Genomic DNA, 21038 nt, shown 5'->3' with positions numbered 1-21038 from the left:
AAAGGAACAAACTTCCATATCCATTTTCCTTTTTCCCAGCAATTGAAAGGACTTGGGAAGAAAATTTTAATGGCTTAATTTTTTTTTTATCATATTCTTATGAAGAAAGGAAAGGAAGACACGAGTGGGAAAAAAAACATTAGATTAATCTCATGGTGTGTATTAATTAATAGAAAAAATTATTATGAGAGCTTTAAATTAAAAAAGTAATAAAAGTTATATATTGTAGAAAATAAAAGTTTTATATTGTAGAATTGTCATGCGGTGAGTTTTGATTGGATTGCAGTGCCACTCAGCAAAATCCAGTGACAAGACAAGCCCCACACAAGTTTTTCTCCTCTTGCAGAAGGCCTGATTGACAAGAGATATAAACACATATCATTAATATTATGTACAGTGTATTCAATTGGGATTATGGAAGATTTTTAATTCTTTTAATAAATCTAAAAGTATTCAATTAAGATTTTAAGTGATTATCTGAAATTTAATGGGTATCCAATTAGGATTTTTAAATAGTTTATTAAAATCCTTAAAACGAGAGTGTCTTCAATTAGGATCTTAAACAAGTTTATAACATTGCAAATGTATTCAATTAGAAATTTGTTTAAAGAATTTTTTTTTTTTTTAAGTTAATGAATTTGAGAGATTTATTTTAAGCATTCACAAATCTCACCTCTCCCTCGAGATTAAAAAAAAGTTGATGAATTTGAGAGATTTATTTTAAGCATTCACAAATCTCACCTCTCCCTCGAGATTTTGAGAGAATTAAATCAAAATTTTACATGAAATCTCTATAAATCAATCATCAAAATCAATGGATTCATAAATCCATTAAAATCCCTCAAAATCTCAATTGAATACACCCTTTAATGTATAATATCAAGCCATCATTCTCAAAATCCCCTTGTATATGTGAGCATTTATGCATAATGACACGCTATAGATCCCTCCGAAATGCCACGCAGGAATAGGTATTTCGGTTGAAAAATACTCAAATTGTCTTTTTGTAACAGTTATTACTGACGTGGCTTTTTTGGACTCCTTCTTCTTCTTTTTTTAGTACATCTATATTTTTACACTAAATAAAAGAAAAGTTCGATTAAATCATAAAATATGCAACCTAATTTAGACTCCTTGAAGATGCTCTAATATACCATTCAAGTGAACGTCATTATAATACAAGATGAAAAGCCAAATATACATCACACCACAAGTGGAGTTTGAAAACAATTATCCAATGTGGAAGGTAGCCTTTTTGTAGCCAAAAGTAAGTGGAAATAGGAAAAGCCGGTGGCATTTTGGTGTCTTTTTGACCACTGCAGGCTGCAGCCCAACTTCTTTATATGTCCAGCCAAAATTCTGGTGTCATGCCAGCATCAAACCACCTCAACTCCCATGTCAATTTCCTTCTCCACTAAGGTAAGGTTTGGTACTGTTTAAATTATTTTAAAAGCAGAGATGAAAAAACAGTTGGAATAAAATTTGTATTTGGTAATTCTACTTATTTTCAAAGTCACGGGTCATTTTAAGTTGAAAAGTGGAAAAAAGCAGAAGCAGCAAAATGCGGTGAACAGTAGAATTTAATGAAACTTTCACACTCTCAAAAACACCCTCCTCCGTTTCTCCTTCTTGCTGGGTTAAAGATCGAATCTTCATCGTTGATATTCTATTTCGCCAAATTTCAATTTCGAAATCGAAATCCCATTGGAGTATTTTTCAACTCGTCGTCGCATCGCAGACCAAAGAAACAAATCCAAAACCCTGCTGTCACAAACCATCAAGTGTTCAATCCAAGATGCACAATTTTACACAATAGATCTTCATAGCAAGCTCCTTCTGCAACTCTAAGAGGAAGGTGGATCGGAAAGTAAAGGGGAAAGTAGTGGATGGCAAAGGAGATGGGTGGTTTGTGAGAGCTTGCAGACGCCATGGATGGCAAAGGAGGTGAAATTGGGAAACTAGTGGTAGTGGAAGTTATATAATTAGGGAAAAAAAAGGTAGCAATCCTAGTCTCAGAAATCGGAAAGTCGATCTTGTCGATGATCTTGAGGTAGATGAGAAGGAACTTCTGGACGATGTGGTCCTCAGAGTGGAGAAAATCATACGAAAAAAAAAATTGGGCAAAAAGGATGACTCTAGAATTATAGATGGGAGAGAGAGACAGAGAGAGAAGGATGAGAGAAGGAGTGGGCGGCGGAAGAGGAAAGAAAATTGAGGTTTTGCAAAAGAGGAGGACTGAACGTTGGAGAAGAAAGTAGAATAAAAAATATTTCAGTCTAAAATATTTCAATTGAAGTAGTTTGTCATACTAATTAATATTTAAAATGAAGTTTATAAATATTTTTCTTTTAAAAATAAAGTATATTTAGTAATTCACTTTTATTTCTTAAGAAAATTAAATTAATAGCACATCTAGTATTATACTATTTTTTGTCATTTCACATAGTCACAGTTGTTTTACATAAAAGTTTATCAAACACTATAATACTCTTTTTTTCCAAAAGCACTTTTACAAAAAAGTTTACCAAACACTCTACTGCTTATTCTCACAGCACGGCAGAATCAGTTTTTTTTCATAGCACCGCAATACCAAAGCAGCCCTAAGTCTGCTGTTTTATTGAGCTTCCAAGAAACCCACCCCAACAATACATAACATTTTATGCTAAAAGCCTAACAACTGCTTGTTTGTAAGTGTTTTTAAAATGACTACAAGCATTTTTGGAGGAAATGTTTTTAGATTCCAAAAAGCACTTAAAATGCTTTTTGCAAGAAGCGCATTTCAAGTACTTTTCCATAGTTTACTTTCATTTTTACAAAAAATTAGTTCTGAAAATATTTTCACCAACAAGCGTTTTCAACAATTTTAAAAGTACTTTCAAACAATTCGAAAAACTCATGCGTTTTTTGTTCTCATCACATTGTTCTTGCTCTGTCGTTATTGGTGAAGCGGTTGAGTCTGACAGTTCAACAAGAGCAGTTTCGGCTCACACCCGTACCTAATGAAAATCATTGCTTTGAGGAATCTCAATGGATTAAGGATTTTTCTTGTCAATCCTCTTGTCTCAAGTTCTCAATGGTACTACAACTTATAATTAATTTGTGTCATGAAAAGTTATGTTATTATTAGGGATGAGACTTTGAACTATCACTAAGAAGAAAGACAAATCTTACTTAACCAGGAGTTAATCATGCCAATGAATCTATAAATAAAAAAAATTTAGCATTGAATTATCATATCAGGCGTTTTTCTTTTCCAAACAAATTAATTTAAATTACGTAAAGAGCACACCTCAATTCATTTCTAAAATTTTCCCCGAAATTAACTCACAAAAACTGTTACAATAACTAATGACACGGATGCCGTGCATAAGGAGTTTATTCAACGGGGTTTTAGTATTTTGATGTTTGGTCATTCCGTTAATTATTAATTTGAAATTCATGTATCTTAGGCTGTGATTTAATGTTTTTTAGTAATTTTGATGCATTGTAAGTTGCGTTTTAAATTAAGTGGCTAGGTGGAACAATTGTCATTTAATATGTTTTAGTGGCTTAGGGAGTTGTATTTGCTTTGATGAAGATGTTTTGGCACACTAGTATATTAGGGAGGGAGTTTGATATGTTAAAGAAGACAATTTGGAATTATAATTTGAGTAAACTGTCGATTTACCTCCTGAACTTTCACTTAACTTTCAATTTCCCCCCTGAACTTTTCTATTGGAAAATTAAGGACTCAAACTAATTTTTTTTTTTGCCAATTTGCCCCCTACCGTTAATTTTTCATATATTCCATCCATATTTATGTTAAGTGAGACCATATGCACAACATGTGAGAGTAGTTAAGTCATTTCACTCTTAAAAATGATTAAAAAACTGAAAATAAAAAAAAAACAAAACTTTCCCTCTATTCTTTCCGCTAATTCCTATCCTCAGTTTTATTTTTTCCCTCTCATTCATATGCATGAGAAATGACATATGGTGTTATTGTCTTCATAAGTAACTAAGTTAGTCTTTTTCTTGAAGCATGTACTATCATTTTTTTTTTCTAACAAATTAATAATTTGACAAATACTTATGGTGTTATTGTCTCAAAAGCAATGCATTAATATAAAAAAATGTGTTCATAATACTCATAAAAAAATGCTCAAGATAATTACATATTTTTCATAATGTCATAATAATCCCAATACAATTCCAAAAATGATCCTTAAGAAGTTGGAAAACATAACACCCACAACCTTACTTAGCTATCAGAAATGAAAATAGGTTTAGGTACAAGATTCCAACCAAACAAGGAAGGCCATGGAAAGTGTAGTTGATCTCCACATGTCATGTGCGTTTCGAGCAGAATGTTTGTGCTCTTGTTTTCATAACTAAAGCCTTATTTTGCTTGTGTTTGGTTAAGTGAAATGCCCATACTTTGTGATCGAGATTCTATGGGTTATATACCTTATGGATGGTAAAATCTCTTATGTTTTCCAACTTCTTAAGGATCATTTTGTGGAATTGTATTGGGATTATTATGACATTATGAAAGTATGTAATTATCTTGAGCATTTTTTATGAGTATTATGAACATGTTTCTTATATTAATGCACTGCTTTGGAGACAATAACACCATGAGCATTTGTCAAATTATTAATTTGTTAGAGAAAATAAAAATGGTAGTACATGCTTCAAGAAAAAGACTAACTTAGCTACTTATGAAGACAATAACACCATATGTCATTTCTCATGCATAGAAATGAGAAGGAAAAATAAAATTGAGGATAGGAATTAGCGGGAAAAAATAGAGGGAAAGTTTTGTTTTGTTTTGTTTTTTTTCTTCTGTTTTTTAATTATTTTTAAGAGTGAAATAACTTAACTATCCTCACATGTTGTGCACTTGGTCTCACTTAACAGAAATATGGATGGAATATATGAAAAACTAACGGTATGAGGCAAATCGGCTAAAAAAATTAGTTTGAGTCTTTAATTTTCCAATAGAAAAGTTTAGGGGGGGAAATCAAAAGCTAAGTAAAAGTTCAAGGGGTAAATCGACAATTTACTCTTATAATTTTATGGTAATGAAGAATTGAGCATTGCTCTTCTATCATTTTTCTATCAAGCCTCGTGTGTTTTTTGACATATCTCCTCTATCTCTTTGTCGTTCTGCATTACTTGTTACAATAACAAAACTTGAAACTTCACTACAAACGAGCAACGATCAATAACAATCGACTCGTGTCACCGTTAATCATCCACTATTGAAAGTTATTCATCTTTCATAAATCCAAAAGTTAGTAGTGGGTTGTCGGAATGAGATTGAAGTGGAAATGTATATAAATTTTTATTTTAACAAATTATATTATTTACACTAAGGAAATGGAGTGGGTTTAGCCTTATTAGGCTAGCAATAATGTGATTCAAATTTGCTTTGGCGAGATTCAAACCTAAGACATCTCACTTACAAATGAAGAAGAATACCACATAAATGAAATAACATGCTCAACTAGCAAAATAGCATAACAGGGACAAATGCTCAACTTTCCGAGAGATGCTCTATTGTCACGTGACAAACGTTTATTAAACGAGTGATTCGCTTGTCAACACATAACAAACATCAATTGAATATATGCCACCTAAAATTCCGTATTGATTGCAAGAGAAAATCTCTCATACTTCGCATAATTTAATCCCCCTTAGATCCCTTAAACATTGTAGCCAATTAGAAGAAAGGGGAAAAAAATGTGTGATATCCACACTTCCTTTTAATTTTCGGATCGGATGAATTGAAAATTTTCAAATAACCGAAATTAACAAGAGATATGTGAAAAGTAAAAATGGATGTGTGGATAGCACATCCGAAAAGGTTGCATGGGTACCCAAACAACTACCACACTTCGTCGTCGGCGGGGAGGTTTGCCTTGCACTGGAGCCTATTATAGGAAGTCAACTCTAAGGTTTATATAATACAAGGTAGTCTATAATATTAGACGTCCTGATTGAAGGCCTACACTCCATGTTTCTGCTGTTCCTCATGTGTTTAAATATGTTGACAGCTCTAGTCAACTTCCGGGCTTCCGTGAATAAGTAAATAATGGAATTGTGACAGGCTGTTCAATCTTAAAACGAAAACAACGCAGGAAGTCGTGGGTTTTGCTTAAGCTTTTGAGTTCGTTTATATCAAGACATTTGATATGGTTTCATTTATTTTGTGAAATTAAATATTTTTCTGTAAAGATTTTTTTTTCGAAGTTCAGTAAATTGATTGCTCCTTTTAAATTTGACAATAGTAAATTCTGGACTTTCATTTCAATGATTACCCAGTATTAATTGGTTATTGATTAGCATTTGTTTTCTAGAATTTGGACTCTGATCGGTTCAAAGGTTTTGGGAAAGAAGCGCTTTTTAATCAGGCCAATTGGGTCCTCCTGGCAATACAATGTCGAAATATTTAAATACGAGTCCGATAGTTTTGGCAGGAAGCAAATGGGTTGTGATTGGGAAGGTAACACCATCCTAATATATTTTTCGAAGCAATTTACTTATTTGTATTTTTCAGCTTTATGTGTCCAAAGAGTTTTCAAGTGTTAATGAGGACCTCGAAAAGGTTAATCAGTAGTGTTGTAGTAGCACAAAATGTAAACATCACTTTGAGTGAATAATATAAACTCTGTACGTTTTTAAATGTTAAAGTTGGAAATTGCTTTGGTTAGGATACTATTACTAATGATCAGAAAATAACTTTGACTAAACTTCTTCTTTGTTGTTATAATATGCTGCTTGTAACATCCCACATCGCTCAGGGGAGTGGATCTTGTAAGCCTTATATGTATATTCTCATCTCTACCTAGCACGAGGCTTTTTGGGAACTCACTGGTTTCGGGTTCCATCGGAACTCCGAGGTTAAGCGAATTTGCGCGAGAGCAATCCCATTATGGGTGACCCATTAGGAAGTTCTCGTGTGAGTTCCCTGAAACAAAATCGTGGGAGCGTGGTCGGGGCCCAAAGTGGACAATATTGTGCTACGGCGTAGTCAAGCCCGGGATGTGGTGGGGGCTTGGGCCGGGATGTGACACTGCTTCTGTGGTGGGTTTTGAAATTTCAGTTGTGGATGTGAAATTCACTTCTCAAGATAGTTGCGATAATGCCTATTTTCGATCAAAGCTCTTTCAGCCGAGTTGCCAAAATTAGTGATTAAAGCTCTCTATGACGAGTCGAACATCATCCTGGTACACTACTCTCACTCTTTCATGCTTTTAATTTTGTTTGTTTATGAAATGTGTGCTTTTAATTTGCAATTTGTTGCTGAATTTTATTTTGATAATTTGTAAAATTTTGTTTTATTTTTTGTTCGACAGCTTTTAGGGTTATTGCCCACAAATTCTCTTTAGGCCAAACAATAAAGTTAGAAGAGCTACGAATTTGCTTTCGATTGGTTCCCTTCTATTGAGTGCAGACCTACGCCTAATATACTTGAATTGATTTTAAGTTAGTATCTTTTTTTGGATTGTTTGTGGTTTTGTGAGCGTTGTCTAAATTGCTACATTTAAGAAGTGATTGTATTGCTACAACAATTTCAAGCAGCGATTGTATTGCTACAACAATTTCAATTAATTTTTCTGTGGATATTATTCATGTAGGTTGTCAATTATAATTTGAAAACCCGCAGTAAAGCGCAGGAAATCCTCATTACAAGTAACATTGCATTTCAGCCGTGGATTATAATTTAATTCTCTTGTACAAGAAACCCCTATAAATTTCATTTCTTGCCATAGGCAGATACAACATTATTCAACGTAGTGAGGGAATAAACTCCCACTGGAAGAGTTGGAACTAGCTCCACCTCTCTTAAAGCATTGAGTCTTGTGAGGTCCCAAAAATGATTGACATTTACCTTTATCATCTTTCTTCTGATTTCCATCCTTTTCTTCCTCCTCACTCTCACTAGCCATATTCTCTGAATCTTCAATTCGCAGCAAAATCTTATAAAACTCCTGATAAGTATCACAGGGAGTCGTGATCGCCATAGAATGCCACTTCTTTCGAGTACCCAACCTAAAACGACGAAGCATCTCAACTAGATTAGTAGCAACCTTCAGGTGATAGCGAGATAAATTAGTAAACCTCGTGTAATACTCATTACCTATCATCGTTCCTTGTTTTAGGTGCGTGAATTCTTTATTCTTGCGATCTATATACTCTGGAGGAATGAATCTCTTCTTAAACAACTGCTTAAAAACTTCCCAATCAGTAGTTTCCTCTGATGATAACTGATAAGACTCATGTCTCCACCAGGATGCAGGCTGCTCTCCTAAAAATCAGGTAGTCGTCTTAACCCACTTATAAGGATGAAGGCTCCCTTGACTCTACATCACACGGAAAGTATTCTCAAGATAATTGAGCCACTGCTCTACTACTTCATGACATTCATTACTTATGAAATGATTCAACTTCAGATTATACACAATCTCTAGATGAGTCCCTTGGGGAGGACGAAACGAATACTAAATAGCATTAGCTATAGCTTCCCTTAACTGAGCAATATCAAGGAAACCAGACTCAGCTGAAGGACGTGGCTTTCTACGAGGCGGCATAGTTCTGACAGAAGACACCAAAATAATTAGAATATTCACAAGATATGCAGGACTGCCAAACCTAAGCTGTGATACCAAACTGACACATCTCGGCCCGGGCTTTACCACATCCCGGGCTCAACTCTGTCGCAGCACAATATTGTCCGCCTTGGGCCCTGATCACGCCCTCACGGTTTTGTTTCTGGGAACTCACGCGAACAGAACTTCCCAATAGGTCACCCATCCTGGGAATGCTCTAGCGCTTTTCTCGCTTAACTTCGGAGTTCCTACGGAACCCGAAGCTAGTGAGCTCCCAAAAAGCCTTGTGCTAGGTAGAGATGAGAATATACATATAAGGCTTACAAGATCCACTCCCTTTAGCAATATGGGATGTTACACTTTTGATGCATTGTAAGTTGCGTTTTAAATTAAGTGGTTAGGTGGAACAATTATCATTTAATATGCTTTGGTGGCTTAGGGAGTTGTATTTGCATTGATGAAGATGTTTTGACACACTAGTATATTAGGGAGGAAGTTTGATATGTTAAAGAAGAAAATTTGGAATTATAATTTGAGTAAACTGTCGATTTACCCCCTAAACTTTCACTTCACTTTCGATTTTCCCCCTGAACTTTTCTATTGGAAAATTAAGGACTCAAACTAATTTTTTTTTAGCCAATTTGCCCCTACCCTTAGTTTTTCATATATTCCATCCATATTTCTGTTAAGTGAGACTATGTGCACAACATGTGAGGGTAGTTAAGTCATTTCACTCTTAAAATGATTAAAAAAACTGAAAATAAAAAAAAAACAATACTTTCCCTCTATTGTTCCCGCTAATTCTTATCCTCAATTTTATTTTTCCCTCTCATTCCTATACATGAGAAATGCCATATGGTGTTATTGTCTTCATAAGTAGTTAAGTTAGTCTTTTTCTTGAAGCATATACTACCATTTTTATTTTCTCTAACAAATTAATAATTTGACCAATGTTCATGGTGTTATTGTCTCCAAAGCAGTGCATTAATATAAGAAACATGTTCATAATACTCATAAAAAAATGCTCAAGATAATTACATATTTTTCATAATGTCATAATAATCCCAATACAATTCCACAAAATGATCCTTAAGAAGTTGGAAAACATAACACCCTCAACCTTACTCAGCCATCAGAAATGAAAATAGGTTTAGGTACAAGATTCCAACCAAACGAGGAAGGCCATGGAAAGTGTAGTTGATCTCCACGTGTCATGTGTGTTTCGAGCAGAATGTTTGTGCTCTTGTTTTGATAACTAAAACCTTATTTTGCTTGTGTTTGGTTAAGTGGAATGCCCATATTTTGTGATCAAGATTCTATGGGTTATATACCTTATGGATGGTAAAATCTCTTATGTTTTCCAACTTCTTAAGGATCATTTTGTGGAATTGTATTGGGATTATTATGACATTATGAAAAGTATACAATTATCTTGAGCAATTTTTATGAGTATTATGAACATGTTTATTATATTAATGCACTGCTTTGGAGACAATAACACCATGAGCATTTGTCAAATTATTAATTTGTTAGAGAAAATAAAAATGGTAGTATATGCTTCAAAAAAAAGACTAACTTAGCTACTTATGAAGACAATAATACCATATGTCATTTGTCATGCACAAGAATGAAGGGAAAAATTAAATTGAGAGGATAGGAATTAGTGGGAAAAAATAGAGGGAAAGTTTTGTTTTGTTTTGTTTTTTCCTTCAGTTTTTTAATCATTTTTAAGAGTGAAATGACTTAACTACACAGTTTTGTTTTTTTTTTCCTTCAGTTTTTTAATCATTTTTAAAAGTGAAATGATTTAACTACCCTCACATGTTGTGCACATGGTCTCACTTAACAGAAATATGGATGGAATATATGAAAAACTAACGATAGGGGGCAAATCGGCTAAAAAAATTAGTTTGAGTCCTTAATTTTCCAATAGAAAAGTGCAGGGGAAAATCGAAAGCTAAATAAAAGTTCAAGGGGTAAATCGACAGTTTACTCTTATAATTTTATGGTAATGAAGAATTGAGCATTGCTCTTCTATTATTTTTCTATCAAGCCTCGTATGTTTTTTGACATATCTCCTCTAGCTCTTTGTCGTTATGTATTGCTTGTTACAATAACAGAACTTGACACTTCACTTCAAACGGGCAACAATCAATAACAATCGACGTGTCACCGTTAATCATCCACTATTGAAAGTTATTCATCTTTCATAAATCCAAAAGTTAGTAGTGGGTTGTCGGAATGAGATTGAAGGGGAAATGTATATAAATTTTTATTTTAACAAATGATATTATTTACACTAAGGGAATGGAGTGGGTTTAGTCTTATAATGGGCTAGCAATAATGTGATTCAAATTCGCCTTGGCGAGAATCGAATATAAGACATTTCACTTACAAATGAAGAAAAATACCACATAAATGAATAACATGCACAACTAGCAAAAGAGCATAACAGGGACAAATGCTGAACTTTACGAGGGATGCTCTATTGTCACGTGACAAGCATTTATTAAACAAGTGATTCGCTTGTCAACACATAACAAACATCAATTGAATGTATGCCACCTAAAATTCCATATTGATTGCAAGAGAAAATCTCTCCTACTTTGCATAATTTAATCCCCCTTAGATCCCTCAAAGCTTGTAGCCAGTTCGAAGAAAGGAAAAAAACAGTATGATATCCACGCATCCTTTTAATTTTCAAATCGGATGAATTGAAAATTTTCAAATGACCGAAATTAACAAGAGATGTGTGAAAAGTAAAAATGAATGTGTGGATAGCACATCCGACCCAAACAACTACCACAGTTCGTCGTCGGCGGGGAGGTTTGCCGTGCACTGGAAGCCTATTATAGGAAGCCAACTCTAAGGTTTATATAATACAAGGTAGTCTAATATTCGACGTCCTGATTGAAGGCCTACACTCCATGTTTCTGCTGTTCCTCATGTGTTTAAATATATTGACAGCTCTAGCTTCCGTGAATAAGTAAATAATGGAATTGTGGCAGGCAGCTCAATCTTAAAACGAAAACAACGCAGGAAGTCGTGGATTATAATTAGGAAGTCGTGGGTTTTGCTTAACCTTTCGAGTTCGTTTATATCAAGACATTTGATATGGTTTCATTTATTTTGTGAAATTAGATATTTTTCTGTAAAGATTTTTTTTTTCGGAGTCCAGTAAATTGATTGGTGGCTGTAAATTTGACAATAGTAAATTTTGGACTTTAATTTCAATGATTACCCAGTATTAATTGGTTATTGATTAGCATTTGTTTTCTAGAATTTGGACTCGGTTCAAAGGTTTTGGGAAAGAAGCTCTTTTTAATCAGGCCAATTAGGTCCTCCTGGCAATACAATGTCGAAAAATTTAAATACGAGTCCGATAGTTTTGGAAAGATGCAAATGGGTTGTGATTGGGAATGTAACACCATCCTAATATATTTTTCGAAGCAATTTACTTATTTGTATTTTTCAGCTTTATGTGTCCAAGAGTTTTCAAGTGTTAGTGAGGACCTCGAAAAGGTTAATCAGTAGTGTTGTAGTAGCACAAAATGTAAACATCACTTTGATTGAATAATATAAACTCTGTACGTTTTTGAATGTTGAAGTTGGAAATTGCTTTGGTTAGGATACTATTACTAATGATCAGAAAATAACTTTGACTAAACTTCTTCTTTGTTGTTATAATATGCTGCTTGTAACATTCCACATCGCTCAGGGGAGTGAATCCTGTAAGCCTTATATGTATATTCCCATCTTTACCTAGCACGAGGTTTTTTGGGAGCTCACTGACTTCGGGTTCCATCGGAACTCCGAAGTTAAACGAGTTCGCGCCAGAGTAATCCCATTATGGGTGACCCATTAGGAAGTTCTCATGTGAGTTCCCAGAAACAAAACCGTGAGGGCGTGGTCAGGGCCCAAAACGGACAATATCGTGCTACGGCGGAGTCAAGTCCGGAATGTGGTGAGGGCTCGGGCCGGGATGTGACACTGCTTCTGTGGTGGGTTTTGAAATTTCAGTTGTGAATGTGAAATTCACTTCTCAAGATAGTTGCGATAATGCCTATTTTGCTCTCAAAGCTTTTTCAACCGAGTTGCCATAATCAGTGATTGAAGCTCTCCATGACAAGTCGAACATCGTCCTGGTACGCTACTCTCACTCTTTCCTGCTTTTAATTTTGTTTGTTTATGAACAGTGTGCTTTTAATTTGCAATTTGTTGCTGAATTTTATTTTGATAATTTGTAAAATTTTGTTTTATTTTTTGTTCGACAGCTTTTAGGGTTATTGCCCACAAATTCTCTTTAGGTCAAACAATAAAGTTAGAAGAGCTACGGATTTGCTTTCGATTGGTACCCCTCTATTGAGTGCAAACGTGCTCCTAATATACTTGAATTGATTTTAAGTTAGTATCTTTTCTGGGATAGTTTGTGGTTTTGTGAGCGTTATTTAGGTAAAACGTGCGTTGTCTAAATTGCTACATTTAAGAATGCAATTATATTGCTACAACAATTTCAATTAATTTTTCTGTGGATATTATTTATGTAGGTTGTTGATTATAATTTAAAAACCCGTAGCAAAGCACGGGCATTCCTGCTAGTTAAAACGAAAACAACGCAGGAAAGTCCTCAGTACACGTGACATTGCATTTCAGCCGTGGATTATAATTTAATCCCCCTTGTACAACAAACCTCTATAAATTTCATTTCTTGCCATAGGCAGATACAACAGTATTCAACGTAGTGAGAGAATAATCCATTAGATCCCTCAAAACCTTGTAGCCAATCAGAAGAAAAGGTAAAAAAGGGTTGCATGGGTACCAGGGATGGATTTCTTCCGGTGATAGATTTCTCCAAAGAGGACTGCTTGAAGCCAGGGACAAGTTCTTGGCTCTCCGTCCGCAGGGAGGTTTGCCGTGCACTGGAAGAGCTCGGCGGTTTCATGGCGACAATGCCCGACAAAGTTTCTGCTGAGCTCCACCAAACCATCTTTGGTGCACTGAAGGACTTGTTTGAGTTCCCTGCCGAACTCAAATCCAAAAACCGATACGAAGAGAATCCCTTTTGTGGCCATTTCATATATAATTCTGTCCATGAGAGCTTGGGGATTCAGAATCCCACACACTCGGAAGAAACTCAGAAATTCACACATCTTTTCTGGCCTAACCAAAATGATCAATTCCGGTATGTATTGTACGAGTTTTTTCGTTTCATGAATTACAGTTCTTGTTACTCTTAATCATTTTCTTAATTAATACTTATTTACTAACAATTATTATTTTCTTTTTTTTTGGCCAGTGATAGTGTAGACTCATATGTAAAGGTGATGATGGAACTTGATCATGTTGTAACAAGAATGGTATTCGAAAACTACGGTATGGAGAAGTACCACGACGAACACATTCGATCTACTTCTCACTTTATCCAGTTTGCTAAATACAAAGAACCCAGAAAAGCTGGAAGCGATGTGGGTATAGTGAGTCACACTGACAAGAACTTCCTTTTCATAGCTAGTGATGTGTTTAAGGTATGTACGTGACAACTTTTGAATTGACAAACACAATTAATATTGCAACATGCATTACTTAGAGGAAGTTTCCATGGTCTAATTAATATTTTCTTTGGTTAATATAGGTATGGAGTAACGGCAGAATACGAGCTTGTAGACACAGAGTCAACGTAAGAGAAAATGATGAGGCAAGATACTCGGTTGGGTTTTTCTCTCTAAAGATAGGGGTAACAACCGTACCCAAGGAGCTTGTGGACGAAGAACACCCCTTACGTTACAAGTCACTAGACCAAGTGGAGTATATCGAAGCACAAAGGAAAAATGGAATTGAGTGCACACCGGAGGCATTCTGCGGAGTTTGATTATTTTTAGTTTACTTTTCGTAATATTACTTCCCTTTTAAACTGAAATGTATTTATGTTTTTTCCCTTGTCTTGGGATATGCTGATTTCTCATTACTTGATTTCTCAATGTTTTTGAGCATCAAAATCATTATTGTTGCCCTATGTGTGTTGGACCAAGTCATAACTTGGTTTCAGTTGTAACGGCGTGAAGTGTTGGAAAATATTAGTATTCAGGTGTTGGAAAAAGTCATTCAAGATGTAGTCATTCGGTTGTAGCCGTCTCGACAATCTTGTTTAATAAAATAATATTTATAGTTATATTCTGTTTCTTCTTCCGTTTACTTTCAACCGTTTGTGATTCATCTAAACTCTCATCAACGAAGAGTTAGCTATGTTCCTGCAATTCCTTCCATGAACCCCTTCTCATCCATGACTACTGTCGTCAACATAAAGCTGGATCGAACCAACTATCCTTTATAGTTGGCTCAGATTCTCCCAATCCTCAAAAGCCGTGACTTGATGGGGTACGTTGATGGGTCCATTGATACCCCAATCACGTATCCTACATATGAAATGACTGAACGCTGCTCAGGCACATGATACACTGATACCCCAATCACGTATCCTACTCTTGAAGCTCTCCTGCTGACCACGGAGAGAAGAATGACGGAGCAAACTGCGCCTCTTGTGGAGGCTGCTCCTGCTAATGCCTTTGTGACTACTAGAGGTCGTGGTGGACGATCTCGTGGAAGTAGACGTGGTGTGTTTCCGTCCACTCGTGGTGCTGGTGCTGCCAACCAACGAGGCTTTATTTGTCGCAACAACAACTTCAACAACTAACGGCTCAGTCTGGTTGAAATGGTGACAGGTTCAACACGGCAGGAGAGAGGATTACCTGCCAAATATGTGGAAAACTGGGGCATCCTGCCCTAGACTCTTACCAAAGAATGAATGCAGCATATGAGGGAAGGATTCCAGCCAAACGCCTCACCATCATGGCCACTCACCTATCACTCTCAACAGGTAGAACAATGGACAAAGGCTCCTGGACACCGGTGCAAATGCTCATGTCACGGATATTCAGCATTTGGTGAACGCAAAAGAATATAACGGTAACGAGGATGTTGATGGTGTAGGTAATGATACTGGTATTTCAATATCTCAAGTTTAATTTAGATAATAACTGTTATTTGCTTATTTTTCCTCACTTTTTTCTTGTACAGAACCTCAAGACCCATAAAACACTTTTCCACGGAAGATGTGAGACTGGCTTATACCCATTCCCAGGTGCGGTGGACAGTTCAATTACCCTATTTCAATGTGTTGGCATTCGTGTCTCGGCCAAGAAATGGGGGCCACCAAACCTAAAGTGGCGACCACCAGACCCGACACAGTCGTATCATTTGACAAAATTTTGTCACCAGTTGATGTGTCACTACACATTTCAAAGTGATAGATTGATCGAGGGAAGCAGCTTCTAACTTTAGTTCCCAGAACACTTCTTTTGATCTTGTCAACTAGATCCAAGGGGATTGTTAACAAGCCTAATCAAACCATGTTCCCAACGGGCCTGTAGTATCGAACCACCACTGAACTTGTAGCAGCAAGCGACATACGACAAACAGAAAAAAAAAACATCTAGAGAACACTGGCTGAATCCAGGCACACTCGCGCATCCAAATGGAATTGACTTCTGGTATAACAGAATTCGAATGCATTTTCATGACAAAAGAAAGCTTAAACTGTTCGATTGGATCAGTGAATTTACATACACCGTTCTATAAGTTACAAGGTACACACTAGTCAGACTTACAATTGAAGACCTAAGCCAAGGCAACGACTTCACCACGCAAACCTGTAATGATTGAAACAAAAATTATGAAGGTAATACACATCATGATAATGGAGAGACTTACAACGACTAAAGTACACATACAAGTTTCATACTTACATTGTTCATAAATCTCTTCCATTAACAGTAGCATTGAGTCGGTATCTTCTGCCATCATTGAAACTCTTTCTGCTTCCTTCATTGCTTGAGTAGCCAGAAAGCATTTGTTATCAGCATCCACGAGTTTGTAGGCAGCATTATCAGCTGCATCCTTCACTGTTTCGGTAGAGATCATTGGCACATAATTCTGCAACTTCCACGGCCTCACTTCCTTTTGATCTGGAGTAGATATAGGTGTTTCTGCTACCAAAGTTACATCCTTTTTTATCTTGTAACCATTTTGTGCCTATATTTGAAAGGAACACTTTAGAATGTTTCAAGTATCAACGAGTGTGGTATAATTAGGAACAAGATTTGACATGACAGAAGTACACAACAAAGCATCAAAGAGAAATGTTCAAAAGATATAAGAAGTACAAGATCTAATAATACCGTGCAAGTGCCACCTAGATAGTTAGAATATGAATATGAGTATTAGCTATCACTCAACATTTGAGAAATACAACCAGGTTGTGTTCAAGCCTTCTGAGTTCTGACAGGCTACATGCAATAAACGACATAAAAAATTTATTAATGAAAAACTTGTAAAATTTCATCATGCTAAATATACCTTGTCCAGTTTTCCTTGCATAGCAAGCTGTCTTAACCTTGTACCCAAAACCCTTCTGAAATTTGCTGGTACAGGCACCTCATGCCTTTGCTGCAGTAGGTGTATCAAGATTCAAGACAGTCACCATCTTTCTTGTACGTATATGAAATTTAAAAAAAGGCAGCTAGAGATTAATTGCAAACTCAAAAGTATGAGTGAGAGGCGAGGATTCAGCAATTGTGCCTTGCTGCTCAGATAAATAAATATACTTAAATAGTTTAATACCCACAATAATTGATAATGTTAGTGAGAAACACTTCAAAATGATACCATAGAAAACAAACCCCTCACTCATGCTGCTAACAGTCAGGTGTAATAATAGTTGGGTCCAAGGGTTTTTCTCCTTCAGAAAGTCAACTGGTAATCCGATGGAAGGTTAATGAAACTAACATATAATATATTAATATGTTCTCAACCTTCCGTGGCTCGTCTTTGGTTTGTGCAACAAAATTTTAACTTTGAATGTCTGAATATATGTAGTGAAAGGATTTATGCTATGCAAGATTTTTTTTCATAATTCTGCAGCAGGTTTCCCAACTAAGCTACGGACATTCAACAACCTAATACATATATTTCATAATAAATCGAACTAATCAGATATTTTTAATAATACATAACAAAAGACCTCCATCTGACCTCAATATAGTTAAGAATGGCACCTATAGTAGATCCATCCTTATCTTTCATCGTTAAAAGGGCCTCAAAAATCATTGCATCATACCTGTCGAAAATTGTTTAAAAATAAGAAAAAATAAATGAACAGATCAAGTACCCTGCAGATGACTTAAACAAAAAGCTCTACAAAGTTTATCCATAATGTAGAAGAAAGACATTAATAACTGTGGATACCAACTGTGAAAACAGAATAAATTAGTGAATGGTTGAACGAGTGAAAGCCTAAACGGACAAATTTTGAATCGTTGTAAATAGTACAGAAAAATTACACTAGCTAGAACAAACTAAACTTTAATGTCTATCACAATGGAGGCAGCATCTGTTCCATACAAATGTACTGCACCCGCAGTAAATACCTCACTATCTACTGTAGTGCTTTACTATGTCCTCCTACCATACTGTATCAGATCACACAAAAGGTCAACAATGGGTCTAGTTTGAGAAATTTTGGTACGTTTGGCATTTTTCAAAGATCTCTATGTCCCTGGAACTGTGTTTCAACCGCTCTCTAGGAAAAACAACGTATTTCAATTCTTAATTCCAGTTGTCTGAAAAGAGGAAAAACTGAAAGAGCTCTTCATAGCATGTCGGGATTCAGGAGTTTTTTTCTCTCCATCTTTGAATCCTATATCCTAAACATCGGTTGACATGACATACCATACATTTGCAAACACCCCTTCTACTTCAATTCAAACGGCCCCAACATCATGTTCATTTCAACCGGAATTTTGTTCTAAAGAAGCGATATCAAAAAGAAATATGAAGCACACCATCTAAAGGCCTGACAACATCGGGATCACAAAAGCACACACCTTGGAGCATTTTTCCCATCAGATGCTGTACTCAAAGCATCGTTCGTGACAGCAACGAGAGATGCATTGGGTCGAACTGAAGCAGCAGAAGCAGGGCTCTGAACAATGTCATGCTGGGTACCCACAACCTTTCTAATCTTTGTAGCCCTTGGTCTTTCCTTAGAACCATGTCCACAAGAATTAACACCCAAGTTCCTCCACTTATCCTGATTCGCAAGCGAAAATCGAGACAAGGAAATAACGTTGCAAAAGAAAGGACCAAAATCATCAATTCATTTACTGAAGCAGCCAAGACACCCATAGCAAATGCAGATTAGACAAAACCAAAACTAGGGTTTCTTCATATACAATTATATATGTGTGTGTGTGTGTGTGTGTGTGTGTGTGTGGGTGTATATATACAAAAAATACATGCATGCATATTTGTCTGTATCAATTGATGATTATTTTTGGTCAATTTCAGGCAGAAATTGGGAGACCTAGGGTTTTCTAAGCAGAAAATTGCATATTTCTCAGAAATTCAATGAATAATATATCTGCCTAACAGTTCAACCACCATCAACTCAGCTTTTTTTTTATTTTTTTTTTTGAAAAAAAAAATGGCACTTTACTTTTTACAGTTTCATTTTTTCAACTTCAAAATTTAGCTAAAAAAATAAGAAAACTGAGGAAAGAGTGAACTTTTCTTTTTAGTAAGATGAACAGGTGGCAATAGATGTAAATAGGAGGGAACCTTGAGGTCGATATTGGAGCGGTGAATTAGGAAAGGGGCGCATTCGGGATCTTTGATGATGTTCTTCCACTTGCCTGGTCCGTGCTTCGCTACTCCGGCGAGTAGGGCTTCTTCCTCCGCCGCCGTCCACTTTTGCTTTTGGTTTCCCATTCTACCCCTCTCCCTCTCTCTCTCCCCCCGAAGCTTTCTCTCTCCTAGTCTCCTTCTCTCTTGACTTCTCAGCCTAAAACTCTGTGTGTGTCTGTCTCTATCTTAAAATATTATGGCTTTCGAGGGAAGGACGACATCTGTGCCTCTCTCCCGCTTTCCGCTGCCCTTTCGTGGTTTGGATAAAAAAAAGCCCATCTTACGATATCCATGTCTCACGTCGGCCCCAGACACTCATGTTCCGCGGCCCAAAAGGTCCAACGACTGGTAAAATAAAATGAATGCCAAGTCAACACACCAACGGATTTTTTGACGGAGTTGGAAGGACAACATTGATGACTAAAGCAAGAGATTAGGGACGAAAGTGATGAGTTTGAAATATAAAAGACAAACTGATGCGTTGACAAAACATCAAGGATCTTGAGTGATAAATATTCTATAAAAGGTTTGAAATTTTTATGGATCATATATGTTTCATCACCAAATGTTGTTTCAAGAAATCCTTCTAAAAGTACTTTTTAACGAGGAACTTAAATGTCAACATATTTTTAATGAAAACAATTATAATACAAGCGTTTATTAGTAGAAGTGTTGTTTATAAAAGCAATTTTAAACGAAACCTATTTATATTAGTAACTAAAACGAGTGGCGGCAATTGAAATTATATGTACTAAAGTCAAACTTTGCTCAAATTATGGAGATTAAAATTGAAAGTGAGATTACTCCTCACATGTATCATGTATGGAAGATCACCAATGCTTTGAATTGTTTGCTTGGATAATGTATTGCCTGTTAGGATTAACTTAAATGTATGGTTCTAATTTCTACTTGGAATACGTCTATTTTTGAGAAGATTACTACTATAAATGAGAACATTTTTATCTTATCTTCTTTATATATAAAGCCAACAATCCATTTTTGGGTCACAAGCTTCATCAAAAAAGTTGGAACAAAACTGCCCTAAAACAAAAAATTTCAAAAGCAATCCAAAATAATGCTGGGATATTTTCGTCATTTTAACAATGTTTTTTTTTAATAATTAATTCTGTTTGTACAATTTTTTTAATTAGTACCTCACAATAGGCTAGCAATAATGTGATTCAATTAGTTGTTCATTAAATATTATTTTCTCTATTTTTAAACACGTTCAAAACATCTTAAAAGGCATGTAATGCTGATTATAAAAAATGTCTTTCGCACTCGCATAATAATGTGATTAAATTAGTTGTCAAATGATTGTTTTTTTTTTTTAACAAACGATATTATCTACACTAAGGGGGAGGAGGTTGGCTTAGCCTTACAATGGGTTAGCAATAATGTGATTCAATCAATTGTTTATTAAATATTATTTTCTCTATTCTTAATGTAATTTCAATAGAATGTAAATGGAAATTGAAAGACGGATTTTATTATGTGAATTCAACTGCTTTGATTGGTTTGTGAGGGGTTTTTTCTAGCATGATTTAAGATTATTCATTTACTTTAAATATTTGACTTTCCTTTTGCCAATTCATGCATATGAATACATTTAAAACGTGTAAGTAAATATGTGATTTTCCATTTGTCAATTCACGCATATAAATACATTGAAAACGTGTAAGTCGCGTGTAGTATGTCATGATTCAA

At 35.5% G+C, this 21038-nt stretch overlaps 2 protein-coding genes across 2 annotated transcripts; one reads left to right on the top strand and one right to left on the bottom strand.

Annotated features, from left to right (window-relative positions):
- Positions 1 to 13315: 13315 nt before the first annotated feature.
- LOC103454561 (deoxypodophyllotoxin synthase-like) lies at positions 13316 to 14763 on the top strand. Its single transcript, XM_008394158.4, has 3 exons — positions 13316 to 13776; positions 13891 to 14119; positions 14227 to 14763. The coding sequence occupies exons 1-3, from the start codon at positions 13406 to 13408 to the stop codon at positions 14461 to 14463; spliced, it is 837 nt and encodes a 278-aa protein (XP_008392380.1). The 5' UTR covers positions 13316 to 13405; the 3' UTR covers positions 14464 to 14763.
- Positions 14764 to 16094: 1331 nt separating this feature from the next.
- LOC103454560 (telomere repeat-binding factor 4) lies at positions 16095 to 19570 on the bottom strand. Its single transcript, XM_008394157.4, has 6 exons — positions 19266 to 19570; positions 18533 to 18738; positions 17682 to 17766; positions 17007 to 17096; positions 16397 to 16682; positions 16095 to 16300 (listed from the first exon to the last, which is right to left on the bottom strand). The coding sequence occupies exons 1-6, from the start codon at positions 19413 to 19415 to the stop codon at positions 16269 to 16271; spliced, it is 849 nt and encodes a 282-aa protein (XP_008392379.2). The 5' UTR covers positions 19416 to 19570; the 3' UTR covers positions 16095 to 16268.
- Between the last annotated feature and the right edge of the window lie 1468 nt (positions 19571 to 21038).

Source organism: Malus domestica, chromosome 09 (assembly GCF_042453785.1).
Source record: "Malus domestica chromosome 09, GDT2T_hap1".
NCBI classification, from domain to species: domain Eukaryota; kingdom Viridiplantae; phylum Streptophyta; class Magnoliopsida; order Rosales; family Rosaceae; genus Malus; species Malus domestica.
The sequence above is the reverse complement of the archived record's forward strand: the minus strand, read 5'-3'. Positions and strand labels throughout refer to the sequence as shown.